The 20,935-nt window shown below is 51.9% G+C and overlaps 6 protein-coding genes across 6 annotated transcripts; 2 read left to right on the plus strand and 4 right to left on the minus strand.

The window, feature by feature from the left end:
* Positions 1-250: 250 nt before the first annotated feature.
* JCM15063_004328 (uncharacterized protein) lies at positions 251-3,887 on the minus strand (the record flags this gene model as incomplete). Its single annotated transcript, XM_076680110.1, has 10 exons — positions 251-853; positions 933-1,276; positions 1,356-1,498; positions 1,574-1,736; positions 1,817-2,311; positions 2,382-2,477; positions 2,549-3,300; positions 3,365-3,376; positions 3,441-3,464; positions 3,544-3,887. 10 exons carry the CDS (start codon positions 3,885-3,887, stop codon positions 251-253), a joined length of 2,976 nt encoding a protein of 991 aa, XP_076532743.1.
* Positions 3,888-4,366: 479 nt separating this feature from the next.
* On the minus strand, positions 4,367-6,395 carry SHP1 (protein phosphatase regulator SHP1; the record flags this gene model as incomplete). Its single annotated transcript, XM_076680111.1, has 9 exons — positions 4,367-4,499; positions 4,576-4,989; positions 5,064-5,271; positions 5,350-5,432; positions 5,495-5,584; positions 5,656-5,835; positions 5,907-6,106; positions 6,169-6,263; positions 6,341-6,395. 9 exons carry the CDS (start codon positions 6,393-6,395, stop codon positions 4,367-4,369), a joined length of 1,458 nt encoding a protein of 485 aa, XP_076532744.1.
* Positions 6,396-8,835: 2,440 nt separating this feature from the next.
* Positions 8,836-10,228, plus strand: JCM15063_004330 (uncharacterized protein; the record flags this gene model as incomplete). The annotated part of the gene is made up of 6 exons (XM_076680112.1): positions 8,836-8,926; positions 9,056-9,085; positions 9,181-9,240; positions 9,322-9,411; positions 9,484-10,105; positions 10,171-10,228. 6 exons carry the CDS (start codon positions 8,836-8,838, stop codon positions 10,226-10,228), a joined length of 951 nt encoding a protein of 316 aa, XP_076532745.1.
* A 779-nt stretch (positions 10,229-11,007) lies between these two features.
* On the plus strand, positions 11,008-13,122 carry JCM15063_004331 (mannose-1-phosphate guanylyltransferase; the record flags this gene model as incomplete). The annotated part of the gene is made up of 9 exons (XM_076680113.1): positions 11,008-11,053; positions 11,315-11,411; positions 11,489-11,526; positions 11,619-11,721; positions 11,803-11,953; positions 12,064-12,254; positions 12,322-12,733; positions 12,821-12,932; positions 13,022-13,122. The coding sequence occupies 9 exons, from the start codon at positions 11,008-11,010 to the stop codon at positions 13,120-13,122; spliced, it is 1,251 nt and encodes a 416-aa protein (XP_076532746.1).
* A 567-nt stretch (positions 13,123-13,689) lies between these two features.
* PKC1 (protein kinase C) lies at positions 13,690-18,452 on the minus strand (the record flags this gene model as incomplete). Its single annotated transcript, XM_076680114.1, has 10 exons — positions 13,690-13,714; positions 13,798-14,054; positions 14,130-14,318; positions 14,407-14,545; positions 14,627-14,866; positions 14,968-16,349; positions 16,438-17,414; positions 17,492-17,758; positions 17,836-18,310; positions 18,447-18,452. 10 exons carry the CDS (start codon positions 18,450-18,452, stop codon positions 13,690-13,692), a joined length of 3,957 nt encoding a protein of 1,318 aa, XP_076532747.1.
* Positions 18,453-18,951: 499 nt separating this feature from the next.
* ERG4 (delta(24(24(1)))-sterol reductase) lies at positions 18,952-20,933 on the minus strand (the record flags this gene model as incomplete). Its single annotated transcript, XM_076680115.1, has 8 exons — positions 18,952-18,973; positions 19,054-19,246; positions 19,317-19,495; positions 19,591-19,745; positions 19,818-19,862; positions 19,935-20,474; positions 20,550-20,641; positions 20,717-20,933. 8 exons carry the CDS (start codon positions 20,931-20,933, stop codon positions 18,952-18,954), a joined length of 1,443 nt encoding a protein of 480 aa, XP_076532748.1.
* Positions 20,934-20,935: the final 2 nt, after the last annotated feature.

A 20,935-nucleotide genomic window follows, 5' to 3' on the forward strand; every position in this document is an offset into this window, starting at 1 on the left:
TTGTCCGCGAATTTCTTACATCGATTAGCCTTTGTCTCATTGATTGTTCGCTATTCGTTCTGGGCTAGTCTCGAGTGTACAATCCTATCCTGGTACAACCCACAGAAGAGACTCTCAGATATAGTACGGTCTTCTTTCAAGTTTTCTACGATTGGGATGACAGGAACGACTAGACTCGAGAGAGAATCAAAAGTAAGTCCAGAAGTAGCAATCAACGAAAAACAAAAGAATGCCTTGTTTGATCTTTCTCTCAGTGGTCTTCCTCCCATCCTTCCTCCTCGATCGGTTCTCCAAGATCAATCTCGGCTTCCTCTTCTTCTTCTTCTTGACGACCTGTTTTCTGTTCTTCCTCGTCGTGATGTCCTTGTTCCCGAACGTGTTTGACTTGAGATTCTTCATCTTCTTGACGAGTATCTTGATCCTTCTTCTTCTCGATCGGTGGGATCGGTAACGTACTCGTCCCTTCTGCTGCAACCGGTACGGCGACTCCCAATCCTGGATCAAGTTCCCGTTCACGTTCCTTCTCAAACTGTTCTCCATCTCTAGCAATCTCGGTCGTATGAGCCGATTCAGCTTCTCGTGCATCATGGTCTTGGTTTGAAAGTTCCTCGAGGTTCGAAAGGTCGTCGTCGTCGTCGAGATCGACTCTCAATCGAGATGGATCTTCTGGAATCAAAGATGAAACGGGAGCTTTCTCTTCCACTTCGAACGCGGGTCTTCCAGGTTGAACCCCTGCTTGTGCGAGAGACGTTGAAGCTTGAACTGGAGGAGGTTCATTCGCATTGTTGACCCCATTCGTAGTAGTTGTCGTCGTCGTGTGAGGTTTGTCAAGAGTAGGGTAGTAATCCGATTTCTGTTTGTTTTCCGCAATACAGATCCATCAGTTGATCTATTTGGAAAGTGAAGGAACTCAAAAGAGAGGAAAGACTGACCTTGATGTGAAAGTCGGCACAAGAGAAATCCCAATTCTTGCCCCACCGTTTCGCCTGTTCACATTGACCCCTCGTCCACACTCCCGCATACGTCAATGGACTGAGGTAGTACCACGCTCCTACGGCACCCAGGATCAACACGACGGCAAGTTGTAACCGGACCCTCGGTCTCAACATCGAAGTCAACAGGTCGAACGCGACGGCGGTCAGGAGGAGAGCGAAATACAACGCGGGGAAGTAGTGGTGCAGGAACAGTTGACGCTGCATGATGAAGAAGGGGAAATAGTGGAGGAACCATCCCAACGCTAGGAACGTGCACACTCGATCATAGAACACGACTTGAGCTGCATAGGAGAGATCATAGTTTCAGTCAAGTCTCCAATAGTGGTGGACAAGGGAAAATGAGGGAAAAATGATGCTGACAATGTGCGAAATCTTTGTAACCTCGTTGCGCTCGCAGGATGAGGAGTGCTCGAACTCCGGCATAGGCCAAGACGGCAAAAGTTGACAAGGCCCACACGAACGGGTTCCCGATCAAATAGATCTGACGGTGATCCTTGACCCAACTAAGTTGCACAGTTTTCGTGAGCCCCAGGGATAAGCAGCAAAACAGAGGAGAAAGGAGTATTTTGCAAACGTACAAGTTGATCCCTCGTAGCAAGAGAGGCCACGAGTGCGGACGCGAATCGTAAGCATGACGATCCGTCAAACCTTGATTCGTTCTCCACATGACTGCTTGAAGTTCGAGGAATTTGGCGAGGAAACCGGGTCGACGATAGTTGACCTTGCGTGCGTTGTCCGGGACTGTTACAGAAACGCATCAGCTGCCAGGATTTCGCTGGATTGTCCAAGCAATGACCCTAGAGGTAGAAGTAAAAACTGACGCATAGGATGAGTGTTTGTCTCGATGAACCAAATGGCGTTCTCCTTGCTCGGGTTCTTGTTGCACGTGACTTCTTGCTGTTCGAATCCCCAATCGGGGAGTTTGACTTTGTGACTGAACAGGTAGCACCCAGTCAAGACGTGTCTCAACCTGAACCTCGACCGCAACGTTTGAACTTGTTTCTTCGCGAGCGAACCATGAGATTCAGACTGATCAATCTCGATCTGGAAATGGTCGTTCGCGTCGCCTTCGAACCCATCGAACCCGTACGCCGAAACTTCGTTCTGGTAATCGACTTCAGTCACTGGAGCTCGAATGTCGTGAGAGTGCAGTTTCTTCTGAGTCGAGACATGGTGAAGCACGATGATCGCGCGGTCGAGAACTGGAGTTGCAGGAGCGTGGTGTTCGGGATCGGGAACGTCTGGGTTCTTGGTCGAGTTGAGCAAGAGCCAAATGTTGTTGTCGTCTCGGTGAGGGTACAGAGTCACTTGTTGTTCTGCGTAGCTCACGGTGTTATGTTATCCATTGCGTGTCGAAAGAAGTATCAAGAGAGAGGTTGTACTGACGTTTGGATCCAGTAGGATAGACCGAAGCGTGCGAGTGCAGGTAGCCTCCCTGCGTGTGCAAGTGTCGGAGCGTAATCTTGGATCCAACCATGACGTCTGGAAGAGAACAGCCTCTCATGAGCTCGTATGAAATAGGCCGCAATGAGAGACGAGAAAGGTTCCGTTACCTGCGAAAGTATCATCCATGCCGTGCCCTTGCAGAGTATGTTGAAACTCGCTCGACATGAACCCATCCCCTTCTCCACTGTTGCTCAGGATCGCGAAATGGATCGCAAACATGCTCAAGTAGAACAAGGCGGGTACAACGATGAGACAGATTGCCCTCGCGACAAAGTGTCGCACGAGCAACGGGATCGGGACGCGCAAATCACCGAGCAGGAGCCACAGTTGTACGATCGTGAAGACTCCGACCGTCGCGATCGTGAACAGTCCAACCCATTTGCAACTGACGACGGCGCCGAGTGCGAGACCGGTCAGGGTCAACCAGGTCCACCACCGTCGACTGAACGGTCCGATCGTCCCCTTCTTGTCGCGGGTCAAATCGTTCTCGTTCGAGAAACCGATCCAGAAAAAGACGGACAGGGCGGTGAAAAAGATGAGGGGTGAATCGAGGAGGATGAAGCGCGATTGAGTGATGAGTCCGTTCTCGAACAGGACAAAAATTGAACCGAGGAGGGCGGTGGCCGGCTTGAGCTGGAGCGCGCGCAGAGTCAAATAGGTGAGGGGTACCAGGGCGAGGCCGAGGGTGGCGGGCAAGAGTCGCATGGCGATGTACGGTACGTGTTCAGGACCATACTCGCGACCAATGTCTTTAAAGTCGAATTGACCGCCTTCGAACCCAAACAGCCACGCGACGAGCGTGATCAACAGTTTCGCGAGTGGAGGATGCACGTCCATGAAGAACCTCGATTGTATGTACCTGCGAAACACGCGCGCAAAATCAGCAATCGAACCTTGGGAGAACCGCCCAGCACGAACCGTACTTGTTGGCAAAGCTGTTTCTCGGCAGAGGCAGTCAGCTCCCTTGCACTTGCGCATAGTAACCTGTACAGAACTCACCCTCCAAAATGCACTTCGTCAAAGCTGTCAAGAGGGTTGTCAGCGCGGATTGCACAGCCTCCTGAGCGCGAGAACGCGCAGTGAGGAACGGAGGATCGCTCACACGACGCTCGACGGCCTCCCAATCTTCCAGTATCTCACGACGGCGCCGAGCATGACGAGGCCAGTGATGACGCGGGTCTCGCCTGGCTGCAAGTTCAACCCTCCGCCCAACTTGTCCCATTTCGTCCGTATCCGTTTCGACTCGGGGATCGCTCGTTCAGGTTTCGACGATCGGTTGGTCAACGTTGGTTTGTCGGTAGATGCGAACCCGAATCGTGACGTGGAGGTGTCTGTGGTAACGTGAGGTGGAGCGGGAGCGGGAGCATACGACCCCGTCGAACCAATCGATGGCGATGCGGTAGGATCGATTGGAGGAGCCCGCCTCGATCTCAACGGTTCAGACATGGTCTTTGAGTCGAGCGAGACTTGAAAGATCGCGAGATCAGCTTCCGGCGACACGCGCGCGCGTTTTGGTTTTGGAAGAACTTCGCAGCTCTCGTGATGACATCTCTGACAGTTTGGCTTGCACTTCTCACGGTCGTGCGTACTACTATACAGTGGCATCCCTTGACTCGTCCAGTTCAGTTCAGAGCGGCTGGTGGCCACCTTGCGAGCTTCGAATCCAGTCTCCGACCATCCGATGATTCCGCTTGCTAAACGCTCGTTCTCCTTGGTTCTCCCAAGCAAGTGTGCAATTGAATCGACAAGATTGGTCTTCGGGACGAAGACGATACTCCCAAGTCATCTCTAAAATTCCCTTCCGCAGTTCTCCGGCTCTGAGGCACCTTTCTCCCAGGTCTCGCGAGAGCTACAATAGAGCAATGATCACATCATGTCCTTCCAAAGTTTGCAAAAAGAACACAGATGAATGGGCGTTTTTTCCTTTACAAAGCCCTTTGTACTACGACACTTCCAAGCAATCCAGCTTCCTTGATCGTGACGGTATCATCTTGCAAATCTTTCGTCGGGAACGTAGTTTGCAACGCGTATCGACTCTCACTTTGACCAGGTCTCGACCTGTTTTTCAAAAACTCCCAATTTCAGTAAAAAGGCTTTGTCCGGATCGAATCGAGTGCAAAAAGGATAGACTTACGCGTTGATGTATCGACGAATGTCACCGACCGTGTGAGAGTGGTTGAACGTCGCGACCATCCGTTCTCCATCTCGAAGTCGGATTTGAACCTGTGTAGTCGGTTGAGTTCGATCGACTTCGAAACTGCCTCCTTGGTTCGAATTCGCACTCGTCGTCGTCGTCGATGGGGTCCTGGTTGCTCCTGAAGTGGTCGAGGAGGTATAACCCGAGGTGAAAGAACCAGGCATTGAAGCAGCAGCAGAAGGGGCAGCAGACGAAGGGTACGGAGAAACTGATCCCAAACGGTTCCCAGAACCCGAGAACGGTCCAGCAGGAGGTGGAGGTTGACGAACCCATTTTTCGTTCATCCTCTTTGCGATCCTCAATTCGACAGGTTGATCATGTCGAACTTTCAACAATGACAATGGAGCCCGGCTGATTTCATAGAGTCAAACTCCTGGGTTAGTCCATGGGATCAAGCGTGTCCTCTCATCAGGAAAAGAGCTAACCCGGATTGAATCGCCGCGAGCAACTCTTGGTTCTCTTCGTATTTGAGGAGATCACCATCTTCCACCGAGAACCCGTCTTGCCAGAACGTCAAATTGCGAGTCACGACTTCCTCCTCCTCTTCGTCTTGGGGTTCCTCGTCCTCCTCAGTGTCTTTCGAAGGATCGGGAATGAAGGATGATGGAGTCTCGTCCGATCCGAGCGTATGCGCTGTAGTATGCTCGAAGCCAATGTTTTGAGTTCGACCGTCTCTTTCAACGAGAAGAAACCATTAGAAAAATTGCTGACCGTTGCCTGTGAATGCAGAAGAGCTTGACGAGGTCGAAGCGGCTGCCCCTCCACCAAAGCCTCCCAAAGCTCGACTAGCTCCTCTGATAAGTGTGCAAGATCATGAGAGACAGGACTAGGAAGATGAGAAGAGGAATGGGCGAACTCTTTCGCTTGTTGCAGAATGTTCTTGATCATGTCACCATGCGCACCTCCGGAACGACGTTGCTCATCTGGGTTCTCTACCGACAAGCCTCTTCCAAGATTCTCCCATCGGTTATCAGCACGTCTTGCGCGTTGACAAAGCGAAACGAGAGTAAAACTCACGATTTCGCTCCACCCGTGTAAAAGTTTGTAGGGTCTCTCGATTCGTCGTCGTCACTGTCTCCTCCAGAAGGAGTAGGTCCAGCTGAAGAAGACGCAAGATCTCTGAACCCGGTGATCCGAGGTCCTGCGTTCGATCGCATTGGGTTCCGGGTTCTCGATTGAGGGCGAGAATTGTTCGAACTGGTGGGATCGACAAGTCAGGTTTGGAAATCGTCTTGTGCGAGCGTTAGTGAGGAAACGAGGGGACCTACCTCGATGAGCCCGAACCCCATCCAGCCGGGAGAGGTTCGGCAGGTGCACCACTCAGAGTCTGTCCACCTCCCACTCGCTGCGTTTGCGGTTCGGGGCGGGCAGATGACTGGGATGGTTCAGACGCATGGGTGGTCGGTACTTCAGCCGAGTGGTGTTGAGCCTCTTGCCCGGCATTCTCGTAGTAAGTCGCGACTGCCATCTACAAGACGACGAATTCAGTCGTGACGTGGAGCACACAAAGTCACTGGCTTTTGGACGTACAGAGACATCGCCGTTGGCTGAATCGAGGTAGAACTGGGCTTGGTCGCGAGTGCAACCGGTGACGGAAACGATCTGCGTCAACTGCTCTTCGTGATCTGCACATTCGCAATGGCTAGAGTTGTCAGCCTTGAACAGTCATTGCTCTCAAGGTGGTCGATGCAACTCGCCAGACATGGTTGGTACGGTGAGAGCGTGAGTGACGAAGTTACGAGATGCAAGTACGACATCGTCTCCCGTTGCCACTCCACGCTGGTCTTTGATCACCTTGGCGACCACTGCACAAAATCTTTGCGATTCGTCTCCAGACAGTCTCGGCATCGACCAGTGTCTCCTCGCCACTCGCCCTCACCTGACACCGAACACCGCCTCTTCAAACTCGGTTCCTCCGACGTCACACTTGCCTGAGCCGCTCGCATGTTCCGACAGATTGTTGCCAGTTTCTACTATGCTTGTCTGCCTGGCGTTTCGCCCATACGCACTCGGTTGCCGTAGTCTATCGCTATCTCTCACGAGTTTGGTCGCAACTACGTGTTTGGCCTAAAGTCATGCATCGGGTGTTCGTTAGATCGCTATGCTGTACGGGAAACGTTGCCGGGGGTATAACGAGACGAGCTGTCTTTCTCGATTCGCTAGAGGTATACGAGCCTCGTTTCAGACTCGGAACCTCGCTCATCGGCTTGCGAATGGCTCTTGCCGTCCGCCGTTGCGACTAGTTCGTGCACAGTACAGTAGACGATACGCTCTGCGCATCTGCGCACATTGCATTGGAATTTGGAATCTACAGGGCTTGGCGATCTGACATTACCTCGGCAGGTTCCGATCAATATCTTGCGTTCTCGTTGCTCAAAAAACAGTATTATACATCCCGGGCTGCTGTCCGTCTCTGATCCGAAATGGGGACATGCGGTCCCGGCACGACGGTCTACCCCCGAGCTCGGAGTTCCATATGGCTTTTCTTCGAAACCCTCGTAGCTGGAGCCTCGGAGGAAGCCACGGATGCGTTACAAATCGTCGTACTGTAATCTCTTGGAGCCCAGACCGCAACCACGCTGGTACAGTAAGATATGGTGGCAGCGACGCGTCCCTCAGAGCGGATGCGTATAGACTGGCCAGGCTCAGTACTTGGTAAGCACGTTCCTCTGAAACTGGACAAGATTTTCGAAGCAAGCAGCCAGACTGAGCTTGCCTGCGAGACTAGACGACGAAGAGGTAAACGGACATCTTCCAAGCAGCGGGTGAAGCGCGTTATTGCATCCGGCCGTAAGTCCGAAGCGCGAAGGACAGGCAGAGCCAGCGTTTGTGCACGTTCTCGACTGTTCGGACGAGACGGAATTCCAGAGAGACGGTTAAGCGGAACTTTTCAGACGCGTCGTTCCGCCAACCCCACAGGAAAAAAAAAGACGCGCACAGACACGTTCACTTGGACCGCTCCACTCGCTTGTCCAGAGACGGACTGCAGCTCCACCTGGCTTGCTCATCCTTCTTTATCGAACGACACTTTTTGGTAGCCTGTCACATCGGCGCGACGCAGAGCCCGTTCCCCCGCCTCGTCCAACCCACGCGGGGATTTTACTATTTCAATCGTGGATTACGCGTTTTTGAGCACTTGCTATGATATGGATCGGAACTACTACGGAGAAAGCTTCTTCCCGTATCACAGCTGTGCCGCGTTGGCTTCTTCTCGTGTGTTCAAACTCTTTTTTATCCCTCTTCTCTCCACGCGGGACGATGCCATGTCCTCTCACACGTGCAATCCAAAAAACTTGTTTGACCGCGAGATGCTGTGGATGGATCGAGGAAACAGTACATATTTACCAAGAGATTAGGCGCCGACAAGCAATCTGGTCAAAGTGCATTGAGAGACGATTGAGGTTGAGAACGATGGAAGAGAAATGAAGGAACTTCCGAAGGACGGACGCGTCACTTTGGACTACGGCTACGTACATAGCTGGAGCTAGTCTACATGTGAAGAGAGACTGGTGAACTCGCATCGCCCGATACACCCTCGCGATAAGCTTTGTGACGGATCACCCTTCTCAAATTGATAACCGTCTCATCTCGGTCGCGTTGTGCAACGTGTGTGTGAGCTCAATTGTCTTGTCATAGTTCGTAACGCGCGGCTGGGATAACCCTCGGGACATTAGGAGACGCGTAGGCGTGCAGATCCGAGCTCGGATGTCACAGAGCAAGCACCTCTCCGAGCGGCGGTCCCGGCGGCCCGCGGGCACAGCGTCCTCACAGTCACGAAAATCCTGTTTGCGAGTTGGAACAACCGCTGCGAAGGGTCCAAGAACGCGTCGAAGATCGTTCAACCTCCGCCGCGAGCTGGTCACCAGCAGGAATGCAGTGCCTGGCTCTCGTCGAGACAATTTAAGCGGTCGACCGGCCCAGCGGGGATGCGAATCTCGAGTGCGGAAGCGATTCCCGATCGCCGCAGCAATCTTCCATCTCGCTGAGACATAAACAAACAAAAACAAAACAAACCCGGTCGCGCGCGCGCGCTTCTGTTCTAGTTGACCGAAAGAAAAAAGTACTCGCTTCTCTTCCTTCCCTCTCTTCTCTCGTCACCTCTTCCTCCGTCCCGGACCTCTTGATCAGTTTCTCTTTTTCGCGTCCTCACCTCCAGTCACTCTTTCGCCAAAACCCCAAACCCCTATATTCTTCAAGATGGTCCGATCTGTCCTCGCTGCTGCCACCCTCTTCTCCCTCGCCGGTCTCGTCGCTGCCCAGAAGGGTTACGGTCGTTTCCCCTGCACCAGTACGTGCACCTGGCGCTTCACTATTTATGCCGGATGTCGTCCTCGTGGCAGCGCGAGACGCGTCCGATCTCGATTTACAATGTGCTGACCGTCTTGTCCCGCTTCGTGCGCGTGTCGCTCCTGTACAGTCGTCAACGGCGACGGCACCTTCTCCCCTGGTAAGTCATGAATCCAAGCGAAACGCGTCAACTCGCGATATACGAGCGAAGAGAAAAAACTCGAGACTAACGGGCTCGTTCGGTTCTGTTCGTAGACTCGACCCAGTGCGCACCCGACCGCCTCGTGAACCCCGGTGCTGACAACGACGACACTGGTACGTTACACACACGCTACTTTGAATACATTTCGTTTGAGAAGGAATAGGTGACTGACGCGTGAGATGTTGATTCAACAGGCAACCAAGGTGACCGCACCACCCCCACCGACCCCGTCTGCACCAAGGAGATCGAGACTGGTGCCTACTTCTGCGGTATCGCCGGTGCCAGTAAGTCATTCGCGTCGGCTCAGCCTGGGCAAATACCGTGACTCATCACATTTTTTTGGCATCTTTGCGCAGCCTGCTCGACCTCGGCCAACTGCGACAACGGTGTCTGCGTTGACGGTGTCTGCCAGGGTGGTTTCACCCAAGGTTGCGCCTCGACCGACTCGAACTGCTCTGGATTCCTCTACTGCCTTTCGGGTGAATTCGCCACCACCGCCTCGGACACGTGCGGAGGTCTCGGAGCGTTCTGCCAAGACGCGACCCAGGGTTCGACCACTTTCACCGATGCTCAAAACTACGCCATCTTCAACCAGTTCTGCTCTTCGGGCTACTGCTCGTTCGGCAACGGCATGTGCGACACGCACGCCACCACCGTTGGTGCCGACTGCTCTTCGGACCCCGAGTTCAAGTGCACCCAAACCTCGACTGGACAAGCTTTGACCTGCGACAAGTCTACCCTCACCTGCGCCCTCGCTGCTGTTCCTTCGGGTCGCGCTCGTGAGCGTCGCAACGTTGCCAAGCGCAACGTCTGCCCTGCTTCCCACGAGGCCTGCTCGGTCGAGGGTGGCTTCGAGTGCGTCGACACGACCTCGAACATTGAGCAGTGCGGTGCCTGCGCTGGTGCCGGAGGTGTCGACTGCACCCAGATCGAGGGTGCTGGATCGGTCGCTTGCGTTGCCGGAACCTGCGAGATCTGGTACGCTTTTTTCATTGACACCCAACCATTGAAACTCATGATGACTGACTCGATCGTCATCACAGGTCGTGCGCCGAGGGCTTCACCTGGTCGGCTGACAACGAGTCGTGCGTTGCCAACTAAAAAAGCATCGTCACCTCTCGCCTCGTCTCTCTTTCTCTCTTCCTCCCTCTTTCGACCTTCAGCAGCACTATTCGCTCGTCGATTATAACGACTCGTAGCGTTTTGCTCGTTTCCTCTCCTCCTCTCCTGCCCTGATTTCTTTCGGATCTTTTTGGAAATCTTTTTCACGAACTCCACCATCCTTCTTGACGACTTGCCGTCCTTTCATCTATTCATCAAGCATCACCCTTTTTGAGAAAGTTTTGTCCTTTGTTAGACATACTTTCCATCAATCGTGGTTTCTCATCACTGTTTTTATTGTTCTTTTTTTTATACTTACTTGAATGGGAATGGAATCACCAGGAACTATTTGGAAACATTATTTGGTTTATTTTTTTTAGCATTTCGTTCTGTAAACACATTTTGCATCTTGGGGTCATTTCTTCATTTTGACAGAGTCCCAACAAGAGACGTACGTGAGAGGCCTGGACTCGCAGTGGTCTATCATAGGATTACAGTACTCTACAGTTAGCTGCACAGTCGCCAATACAGTTGCATAAAGATGACCCTATCATAATGGAAAACGGTCTGCGACAGTCCGACCATGCAGTACAGTAAGACAGCAGAACAAATGGGGCGTCATGCGAGGGAAAAAAGAAGAAAGGAGCCACCCAAGTCCGCGGATGCACCAGAACGTGGAGCTGCGAGATGCGCGGTCGAATTTGGGCCTGCGCCCCTTTTCAAGCCATTCCCCCCTCTCCTCTCACTCTTCTGCTCTGCACCACTCGAAAGAACAAACGATGAGTTCTTCGAAAGCAATCATCTTGATCGGTGGACCTTCGAAAGGTGAGGTCTCTCGGGTCCCTCGTATCGTGGTCAATCAACATCGAACACGACTTCCGTCATCGCGCGACTCCAATCTCGTACCGTTCCTCTCGCAACCCGAATCACACGGTTCTTTCTCTCAATGGGCGACGGACTCGAAGTATCCGTCGTAATATGGTGATTCGCCATCGTCGAGCGAGCGAGGAGGATGCGATCCGATCGGGAGTTTGGCAGCGATTCCTTTTCTTCGACACTGAACCCCCCCGGGCTCGTTATTGTTAGGTACTCGATTCCGTCCCTTGTCCCTCGACGTTCCGAAACCTCTGTTCAGTGTCGGAGGTCGACCCATCATCTGGCACAGTCTCGTCGCACTCTCTCAGTTCGTTCCCTTTCTCTCTCTCTCTCTCTCTCTATCGCTCGCAATCTTTGACCTGACCACCGCGAGGATTGTAACAGTCTCGAGGGTTTGAACGAAGTGTACCTCATTGGATTTTGTCAGTCTCAATCTCCAAGAAAAGTTCAGAAACCCCTCTCAATTTGCCAATCGACCTGACCCCCATCCTTTTCTCGTCTTTGCTCGTCACAGACGATGAAGCCGTCATCAACCCGTTTGTCAAGGAGGCGTCGAAAGACTTCCCGAACTTGAGTATCAAGTACTTGCGCGAATTCCAGGCCCTTGGAACTGCCGGGTACATTCCTCTCTCTTTCTCTCTCTCTCTTTGGTTTCATGCTCCATGCTGACGTCCTTCGTCTCCGCCGGTTGTCTACAGTGGATTGTACCACTACCGAGACGTCCTCCTCAAGGGCAACCCGGATCAATTGTTTGTCCTACACGCAGACATTGTGTGCAACTACCCGCTCGAGAAACTGCAAAAATTCCACGCGAGTCACCGAGGCGTTGGAACCGTACTGGGAGTCAACGTCAGTTTTTTCTTTCCCTTGCTTTCACCCGTTTCTCTTCTGAGAGAAATTGCGCACCAACCTGACCATGTTTTTTCCTTTGAACTCTCTTTCATTTTATCGCCGTTCAGGTTCCGAAAGACCAAGCGACCAAGTTTGGATGTATCGTCGTAGACCCTGAAACCGCGCAGGCGCGTCACTATGTCGAGAAACCCGACGAGTTCATCTCGCAGACCGTCAATGGTGGATTGTACTTGTTCGATTCGGCCATGTTGTTTGGATCGATTCGGGAAGCCATGGACACGAAATCGAACCGGGTCATGTCAGCCTCTTTCCTTTTCTCTCTGCTGTTACATGTTTCTGACTACGATCTTGCGGGGGAAATACAGCGAGTACGATGCCGAAGAGACTGACGAACAATTGCGATTGGAGCAAGACGTACTCGCCCCGTTGGCAGCTTCGAAGAAACTGTATGTCTACAACGACACGAACCTCGCCTGGGTCCAAATCAAGAGTGCCGCATCCGCGATCCCAGCAAACGCTTTGATCCTCTCTTCGTACAAAACTACCAACCCTTCCCTCTTGCGTCGTCGTTCACCTACAATCTTGGCCAAATCGAGATCCGAGTACTCGGCGAGCAAGAAAGGTCCCGAGATTGTCGAACCTTGTTTCATTCACGAAGATGCGCAAGTCGACCCTTCGGCCAAGATTGGACCCAATGTCTCGATTGGACAAGGGGTCAAGATTGGTTCGGGATGTCGAGTCAAGGAGAGTATCGTGTTGGACAACACTGTCCTCGACGTGAGCAACCATCCTTCTCTCTTTTTTTTCCCCCCTCTCTTGTCACCTCGTGGCTGATTCCCCGAGAATTCGATTCAAAAAATTCAGAAAAACGCGTGCGTGTTGTACTCGATCATTGGAGAAGATTGCAAACTCGGTCCTTGGTCTCGAGTTGAAGGTGCTCCACTCGTCGATGACAAACAATCTATCGCCATCCTCGGTAAGAAAAGACCATTCCTTTTTTTTTTTTCCTTCTTTGGAATTGTCACTGACTGCCCCACTTCTTTCGCTCTTTTCATCTGATCACAGGTAAAGATGTGGCCGTGTTGAAGGAAGTTCATGTCAGGTCTTGCATCGTTTTGCCTTCGAAAGTTCTTTCGAAATCCGCCAAGAACGAAGTTCTTCTCTAAATCTCTGAACATAATATCTCTTGTCTTCTTTGTTCTTTTGGGAACCTCTTTTCTAGTAATCCCTTATGCAAACTCATTACCCGTCCTTCTTTTTCGTCTTTCGTCGCCCTTGAGCTTTCGAGATGATAAGAGTAACGAGAGGATGATTCGTGGGGGTTTTGTCTCTTCAAGAAAATACATGGTTAGCAATTGCCATATTCCCCATTATCCAAATCGAAACCAAAAACGGGTAAAGACGATAAAACAATACCAAGAGTATTCCTCGGCGATCGATTCGACCGGATGGTATATCGTTAGTTGCTTCTTTTTTAGGAGAACGGACATTTCGCGGAAACAGCTCTCGAGAGGCAGTCCGTTTGGTTTTCCGAATCCAAGAGACTTTTCTTTCACAGTGGCGAGGAAAAACAGGAAGAAGAGAGAGAGAGAGAAAAATGGATGAAAAGAGAAAAAGAGAACTGTCCATATATTGTCAAAGGGTTGGGAGGTACATCTGTGCTTGTAGAAGGACAAAAAGAGCGGAGAAATGAAAAACATAACTACGGATCCTATGAGGCGTTTCTTCCTCCTTTATTGAGCCCAGTTTGCAGTCCACCTGAGATACGTCCAGAGAATACAGAGTATCAGTATGTGCTAGGAACGACAGAAGACGGGAAAAAAAGAAAAGAAAAAACTGACGAGAATCCAGCGAATTCTCCTTGATCCTGAGCGCTCAAAGTCGAATGCACCGGAGTCAACGTCGGTTGTTCCGAAGTGAATTCGCTATCAAAGTTGCTCGTGTCGGTAGCCGAACTAATCGCTGGGAAGAACGGAGATGGGATGCGTTTGTGGAACACGTCGTCCCAGTTTGTGTCTTTGAAGAACAAGTGAGACTTGATTTCGCTTGCGTCGGCTTCGGAAGCTCCCAATCGACGAGCCGGATCTTTTGTGAGCAGCTGTAGTAGAAAGTGGGGAGGGAGAGGTTCAGCTCCGATACAGCAAAAAGAATCCGGACAAAGTTCCAGACTCACCTTTTGCAAGATTGAAACCGAGTCTTTCGGCATGTGGATCGGGTACAAGGGTTCATCCTCGAGGATCGCATCAAAGATCTCGTCCTCGTCGTCACCTCGGAACGGGGATTGACCCAGAAGCATCTCGTAGATCAAAACTCCGAATGCCCACCAATCGACCGCCCGACCGTAACGTTGCTCGAGAATGATCTGTTTCATTTGCACGCGTTTCCATCACCATCAATTAGTTGTCTCGTTCGCGGAAAGCAGGTTTCGGTTAGAGAGAGAATCTACGAACCTCGGGAGCCATGAACTCTGGAGTTCCACAGAAAGTCGAGGTCGTCTTGCCAAACCACATGTCTTCTTTGCAGAGACCGTAATCGGCGACTTTGACGTGTCCATCAAGCGTGAGCAGGATGTTGTCAAGCTTGAGATCCCTGATTGATTCGATTTGCGATTCCAAATCAGTGAGCAACTCTCGTAGACCCAAGATACATTCAAAGAGAGAGAGGACGAACCGGTATACGATGCCCATCTTGTGGAAGTACTCGAGCGCGAGCAACACTTCAGCCGCATAGAATTTGGCTCGTCGAGGCGTGAATTGTTCGCGCTGAATGTGCAACATGAGATCTCCTCCCGAGACGTATTCCATGACGAAATAGATCCGAGTTTCCGTCTGGAAGCACGAGTGCAATCCCAACAAGAACGGGTGACGTTCTCGTGCGGCAGCAAGGAACACTCGCTTCTCCGACTTGGTCCTGTACTCCAGGGTAAATTTTGGAGGCAGTCATTAGTTTCGCCTCTTTTCGATTCAGGTTGGATACCGAAAGGAGCGAGAGGGATCAAGGGAGAGACTGACGATTCGACTTCATCGTTCTCAATGATGAACTCTTTCTTGAGAACCTTGATCGCGTACAGTTGACTCGACTTCTTCTCTTCGGCGAGCATGACTTTACCGAAATTGCCTTTGCCGAGCACGGCGAGGAAATTGAAATCGTCCAACCCGATCCGTCGTCGAGGTTGCTGCTGCTGAGCGCGAGCCGGAACCACCTGTTGCTGTTGTTGCTGCTGCTGCTGAACGACTTGTTGAGGAGCAACCGATTGTTGAGCCTGTTGAGCAGGAGGGAGAGGTCGAGGTACAGTTTGAGGTTGCGAAGTTTGGTATCCCGCATAAGGTGAAGGTTGTGATTGTTGCGGTGGTACCGAGGACGGCGTAGACGGACGGTTCGAGAGAGCCGGAGTGTTGCTCGAGACAGGCGGAGTGTACAATTGTCCCGGTTGAGGTGCAGGTGCCTGAGGAGGAATCCTCTGAGGGTATCCTTGTTGCGACACAGGTGCAGCCGATTGCGATTGACCGTATTGTGCCGCATAATGTTGTTGCTGTTGCTGTTGTTGCTTGTATGGCGAGAATTGGGGAGGGACAGGAACTTGTTGTGGTTGTTGCTGTTGTTGTCGCTGTTGCTGTTGAGGTTGTTGACCCAGGGATTGCCTGCGTTGCTCGTCACTCGCGTAGCCTCCAATGAGCGAACCGATCGAATCTCTCGGATCATTCCCGAACGATGATGCGGTCGAAGCGGAAGATTGTCTCGGGGGCGGTTGCACAACTTGCTGGTCGCGAGCGGATGGTGGTGGTGGTTGCTGCTGCTGGACAGGAGGAGCGACGTTGATGCCTGCAGTGGAAGCAGCAACTGGAGGTACCGGGGAAGGAGGTTGCATGCCATCGTACGGGTTTGGAGACACGGGTGGAACCGGGACTCGTTGAGGAGGAGCAGGTTGCACACCGGGAGCCGAGTACTGGTCGTTGCCGACGAGGTGAAGCCTGCCGACTTCGTTCGACAGTCGTTCTGTCGAAGGTCGCGCGTCGTACGTCGAAACCGGAGGTCGAACTGCGCCGTACGGGTCTTTGCTCGGAGGAAGTTGGGGTGCAGTCGAGGAAGGAGGAGGGGCAGCAACGATGGGCTTTCGATTCGCTTGCTGTTGCTGACCGCTGCGTCGATGGCTGTTGATACTCTTGATGTCGGACAAGAGTTTGTTGGCCATTTCCATCGACATGCCACAGAAATCGGGAACGAGGTGTACACAATCCGTGTGCGCCGTGACGCCGCACTCGGAACATTTGCGCGCCTGTTTGCGACCGAGCGGAAGTACGAGACCACAGTGGCAACACCAGTTCGGGGAGATGTTGGTGATGGGTTCGAATCGGTGAGGAATGCGATGGTTGATCTGTTCCTCATCCTTGTCCTAATCAACGTTTGATTGGGGAAAGATTCGTCAGCAACCTGCGACAATATAATGAAAGGGTTCGAACCAATGAGAGAGAATGACTGACGGCTTCAGTGTTTGATTTCGAGATACACTTGGTGACAACTTTTTGGTAACAGTTCTTGTGACATGCATACTTGCAATCCTCACACTGCATACCGTTTCCTTTGAGCAGGAACTCGCCACAGAGGGCACACAGGACGACCGTGTAGAACTGTTTGACGACAAACTTGTGTCCGTTTTGTTCGTGAATCGATTCCTTGCGTTTTCGGACGGCACCTTGACGTCCAAGTTGACCTCCTTGAGCATCGAACGGTCGTTTCCTAACGTTCGATTTGACAAAGTTGAGATGGAGCATGATCGCTCCTTCTGGTTCAACCGCGAACCAAGCATCGATCCCTTCTCCTTTCTGTCCTGGTCCAGAACCTCCTGGTCCTCCGCCTCCAACCGTATTGGCGTATCCGAGGTTCGAAGCTCCTCCTCCTCCCGAAGCGGTATTCGATGCTCCGAATTCGTTTTCCCTCGCGAGGTGAGCGACATCGGCATGTCCACTGCCACTACCTCCAGATCCTCCACTCCCTTGTGCGACTCTTGCGGCAGTGACCCATCCAGGACCTGCTTCGAGTCCCAATTTCCTCCTGCGCAGTTCTTCAACAATGTCGCTCAACCTCAACCACAACATGCCGATCGGGACCGGAGCCGAACTCTCGTTCGAGTGATGGTACCCATGCAGACTCGAAGCCGCTGAAGAAGACGAAGTCGAAGACGATGAAGGGAACTTGTCATAGATGGTCACTTCGACTTCGTTCGCCTTGTCGACATGAATCTCGAAATCTTCGTTCCATCGGTCCGTGCGGGAAGGGTGCGTGCGGGCTCGAGGCGTGTCTTCAACTTTGACGTAGATGACCGTCTCGGAAGGGTAGTGCTTCGATTTCGATTTCGGAGGTTGAGGCGCGTGAGCCAAATCGCGTGCGGCTTTGATCGTGATTTGTAGTTGTCCCGAGAGAGGACGTCTCAGGTTTGCCTTGACATCTTCGGGAATACCTGTTTGCGACAAGGGGGACAAGAATTAGCCTTGCAGGAACGTGTATATAGAGAGAAAACCAAGTTGTCGTTTTTACCATCATCCTCGTCTCCCAATTCTCCCATGACATCGAGTGACTTGTACCGTTTGAGCGCCTGGTTCAACAAGACCATCTTTTGTTTCGATTCGACTCGTTTGTTCTCCGTGTCGGCTCGAGCCTTCTTGTCTCCATCGACGAGGTACAGTTTCGCCATCTTGTCGATGCCTTCCTTGTACTGCCGTTCAACGTGCAACTTGAATTCCAACTGGTGCAACATTCTCGAAATCTTGGCCGAAGTCAAAGGAGTGTCGGCTTTGATCAGATCTGTGGAAGGGAAAGGGAATGAGTCATTCCTTTCCCATTCATGTTACTGGTCTCCGATAAAAAGAGGGAGGCTGTACCGAGGTTCGTGTATTGAACTTTGTGTGCGTTCGAAGTCGTGTTCAACCCCACACCCGCGAGAGGTCCATCGGCTGAAACTCTTCCCGGTTGAATCGATTCGGCTCCGTACTGAGTCACCGGTTGAACATAACTTGGAGCTGCACCAGGTGGAGGAGGTCTCGGTCCATTATTAGAACTAGGTGCAGGTGGTAACCCTTTCGAGGTTGTAGACGAGTACTGTAGTGACGAAGAAGAAGAAGCAGAAGAAGAAGTTTGTTGTTGTTCCTGAACTTGACGTAGTTCCAGTTCTTGAACGGTTTGTTCAAACCATCCAATCGTTTTCAGAGTTTCCCGAATTTTCGATTCACACGTCCTGATCACGTCTTGGTTCGAAGTCGCAGACCGCATCGCTTGAAACCCTTCTAGGATCTTGCGTTCCTTGGCAATCCTCGAATGCAACGAAGCGAGTTTCGCGCCAATGTCATGATTGTTTGCCTATTGATGCGCGAGAGCAAGGCACCCGAGAGAGAAGGAGGAGGGGGAGATGAAAGGGAGCCGGATAGTGGATGCGTCAACACACGCCTCGTCGTCAAACCCTTCGAACCCTGATCGAAGAGGGAGAAACACTCACCGACATGGTTCGAATGGTTCACGCGGTTGAGAGCACAATCTCCCTTCAACGTCACGCGAGCGGGGGGTTTGGCAAAGTTGTCGGGGTTGAACCACCGAATGAGAGAGGACTGCGTGGAGGTTGGCGTTTCCCGAATGTCCCAACTGGTCGTATCGAGTTTGCGACGGGCTCACGATCCTGTTAGAATGGGGATAGATACCGTGTAACCGCGACAAGTCGAGACGCGCAAAAGGTCGAGAGGAGGCAAAGACTCTGGAACGTCAGTCTTCAGATCGGCCTCGCGGACGGCCATTAAAACCCTTATTATGAAATCCCAATTCTCGCATAATGGCATTTGCCAATTACGGTAACAATGCTCTCGATTGATCATTCTTGCCAATACTGCAACAATTTGGAGGGGGACAGAGATTCGGAATGTCATGATGATCTACGAGGGCAACAGCTTGCCAACATGCGCACAGAAGGAACAGAAAGCGAGAGACTTGCAAAAAGCTCTCTAGTTATTTCAGTAAATATACGGGATGAACCTGTCATCAAGAACACGAGTGATCGAGTCAGTTTAGTTAGAAACTCTCTGACTTCGATTTGGGAAGGAAAAAAGACTTGCGAGTAAGGAACCAATTGTTGGTACTTTGTCCAATCTTGTTTGTACTTGCGCGCACACCGTTGATCGTCTCGACCGTTGCGGTGCAACAACATGGTCGCGTGAAACACGGGGTACCAGTACACGATGACACTGTTGGTACCCGCACCCGAACTCAATCCCCAAATGATGGCCTGAATCGAATCAAACGTGTAATCTGGCAATACAAACACACATGCTTTTTAGCAACAAGCCTTCGAGTCGTTTATATTGGGTACGAGACTGACTAGGTTTTCGAAGGTATCCCCACAAACCTCCCAACAACAGTTTGCCTCCCAAATGCGTCTTGAGGTATTTCGGGTTGTCGAGTTCGGCATACGGCAATTGGGGGAACGTGTAGCGTTTGATGTACGTGTTGGTCTCGACCGCTTTGAAGTGAGATTTTTGTGCCATCGCAATATCAAACCTAGAAAACCCCCTCGTCGAAAAAAAAAAAAAAAGATAGAGGAATCGTCAGTTCTTTCTCTCTCGATAGACGTGGAAGTAGATGTTTTTACGTACAGGCAATGTGCGACCGTCAAGATTGTGAACAATGCGATCAGGACCGGAGTCGAGAACTCGAGGTCGCGAGGGTCTCGCATCGAGATGTACAGTGCCGGGTACGCATAACTGAACGGCACTCCGGCCAAGTTCCAGTACGACAGTAACCATCCAAACTATGCGCAGAGACTCGTCGACGAGTCAGCCTTGGTCGTGATGTAGCAAACTGGCTTTTGCGTTGTTTTTACCTTTTCAAAGTTCATGTCCCAGGTTTGAGGGATGTATTGTTCTCCCTGTGTACAGAACGCATCAGGTCCTCGAATAAAGAGAGAGAGAGAGAGTAGAAAGGAGGAAAACGAGCTGACCTTGGCACAAGCGTTCAAGTATAAGAGTGTACCATACGCAAACAACCACGCGTTGCCGCTGACTCGACCGTACGTCTCGTACTGTTTGCTCACCGCGGCCATCGCGAGCGCGAACAACAAAGTCCAACTGATACGGATCTCGGCAAACATCTTGATATCGACCGTCCCGATCCTCGGATTCAGAGTCGAACCCATGAAATAGTCGTACACGACGTTGCCCGTCATGCGATAATTGTCCCCAAACACGTACACGACCGCGGCGAGGGCGAATCCAGAGATCGAAGCGACCGTCAACAAGGGACCGTACAGGTCGATGATTTCCGACATGCGCACGACGCCCGTGTAGTGTAAGGCGGCGACGATCGCGGTCGTGACATAGACACACGCGTACGCGTTGCAGTGGTACGTGAGAGTCTTGCCACCGAGGGAAGACACGGGGAGTCCTTGTTGTGTGACCCCAGGCAGGATGAATGCGAGTACGAGTTGAAGCACGAGGAACGAGAGGTACAACGTCGTTGCGCGCTTCGTAGGTGCTGCCGTCTGTGACATTGAACGAGACGAAATGTCAAACCAATGAACGCTCGCACTGACGAGGAAGAATGAGACGCGACGCACGGTGTAGACGAGGTGCGAAACGTATTTGACAAACTCGATCCAGCCTCCGGGACCGGCGAGGGTGTAAGGGTTGGTCGGCACGGCGAATTGAGCTGCACACGAGCATGACGACCGACTGTGTGTCAACAGGAGGACAGATCGCGAGATCGAAAGAGAGTCTCGCGTACCGTGATTGAAAAAGATGCACACGTAGAGGTAGTAGAACAGGAGGGGAAAGCCAACCATCATTGCGAGAGTGCCTGGTGCGCCTCCAAACTCGAGTTCGTGCGCGACATCGTCTGTCGAGGGTGCAACCGCGGTCGAGGACGAGTTGGATGATTCGACTGGACGTGCAGACGGGTTCCTCGCGCGCAGCTGAGAGTCTTTGCTCTCGGTGCGGGCCATAC

This window comes from Sporobolomyces koalae (genome assembly GCF_050403365.1).
Source record: "Sporobolomyces koalae JCM15063 DNA, S_koalae_JCM15063T_v1_ctg32, whole genome shotgun sequence".
Taxonomy (NCBI): Eukaryota; Fungi; Basidiomycota; class Microbotryomycetes; order Sporidiobolales; family Sporidiobolaceae; genus Sporobolomyces; species Sporobolomyces koalae.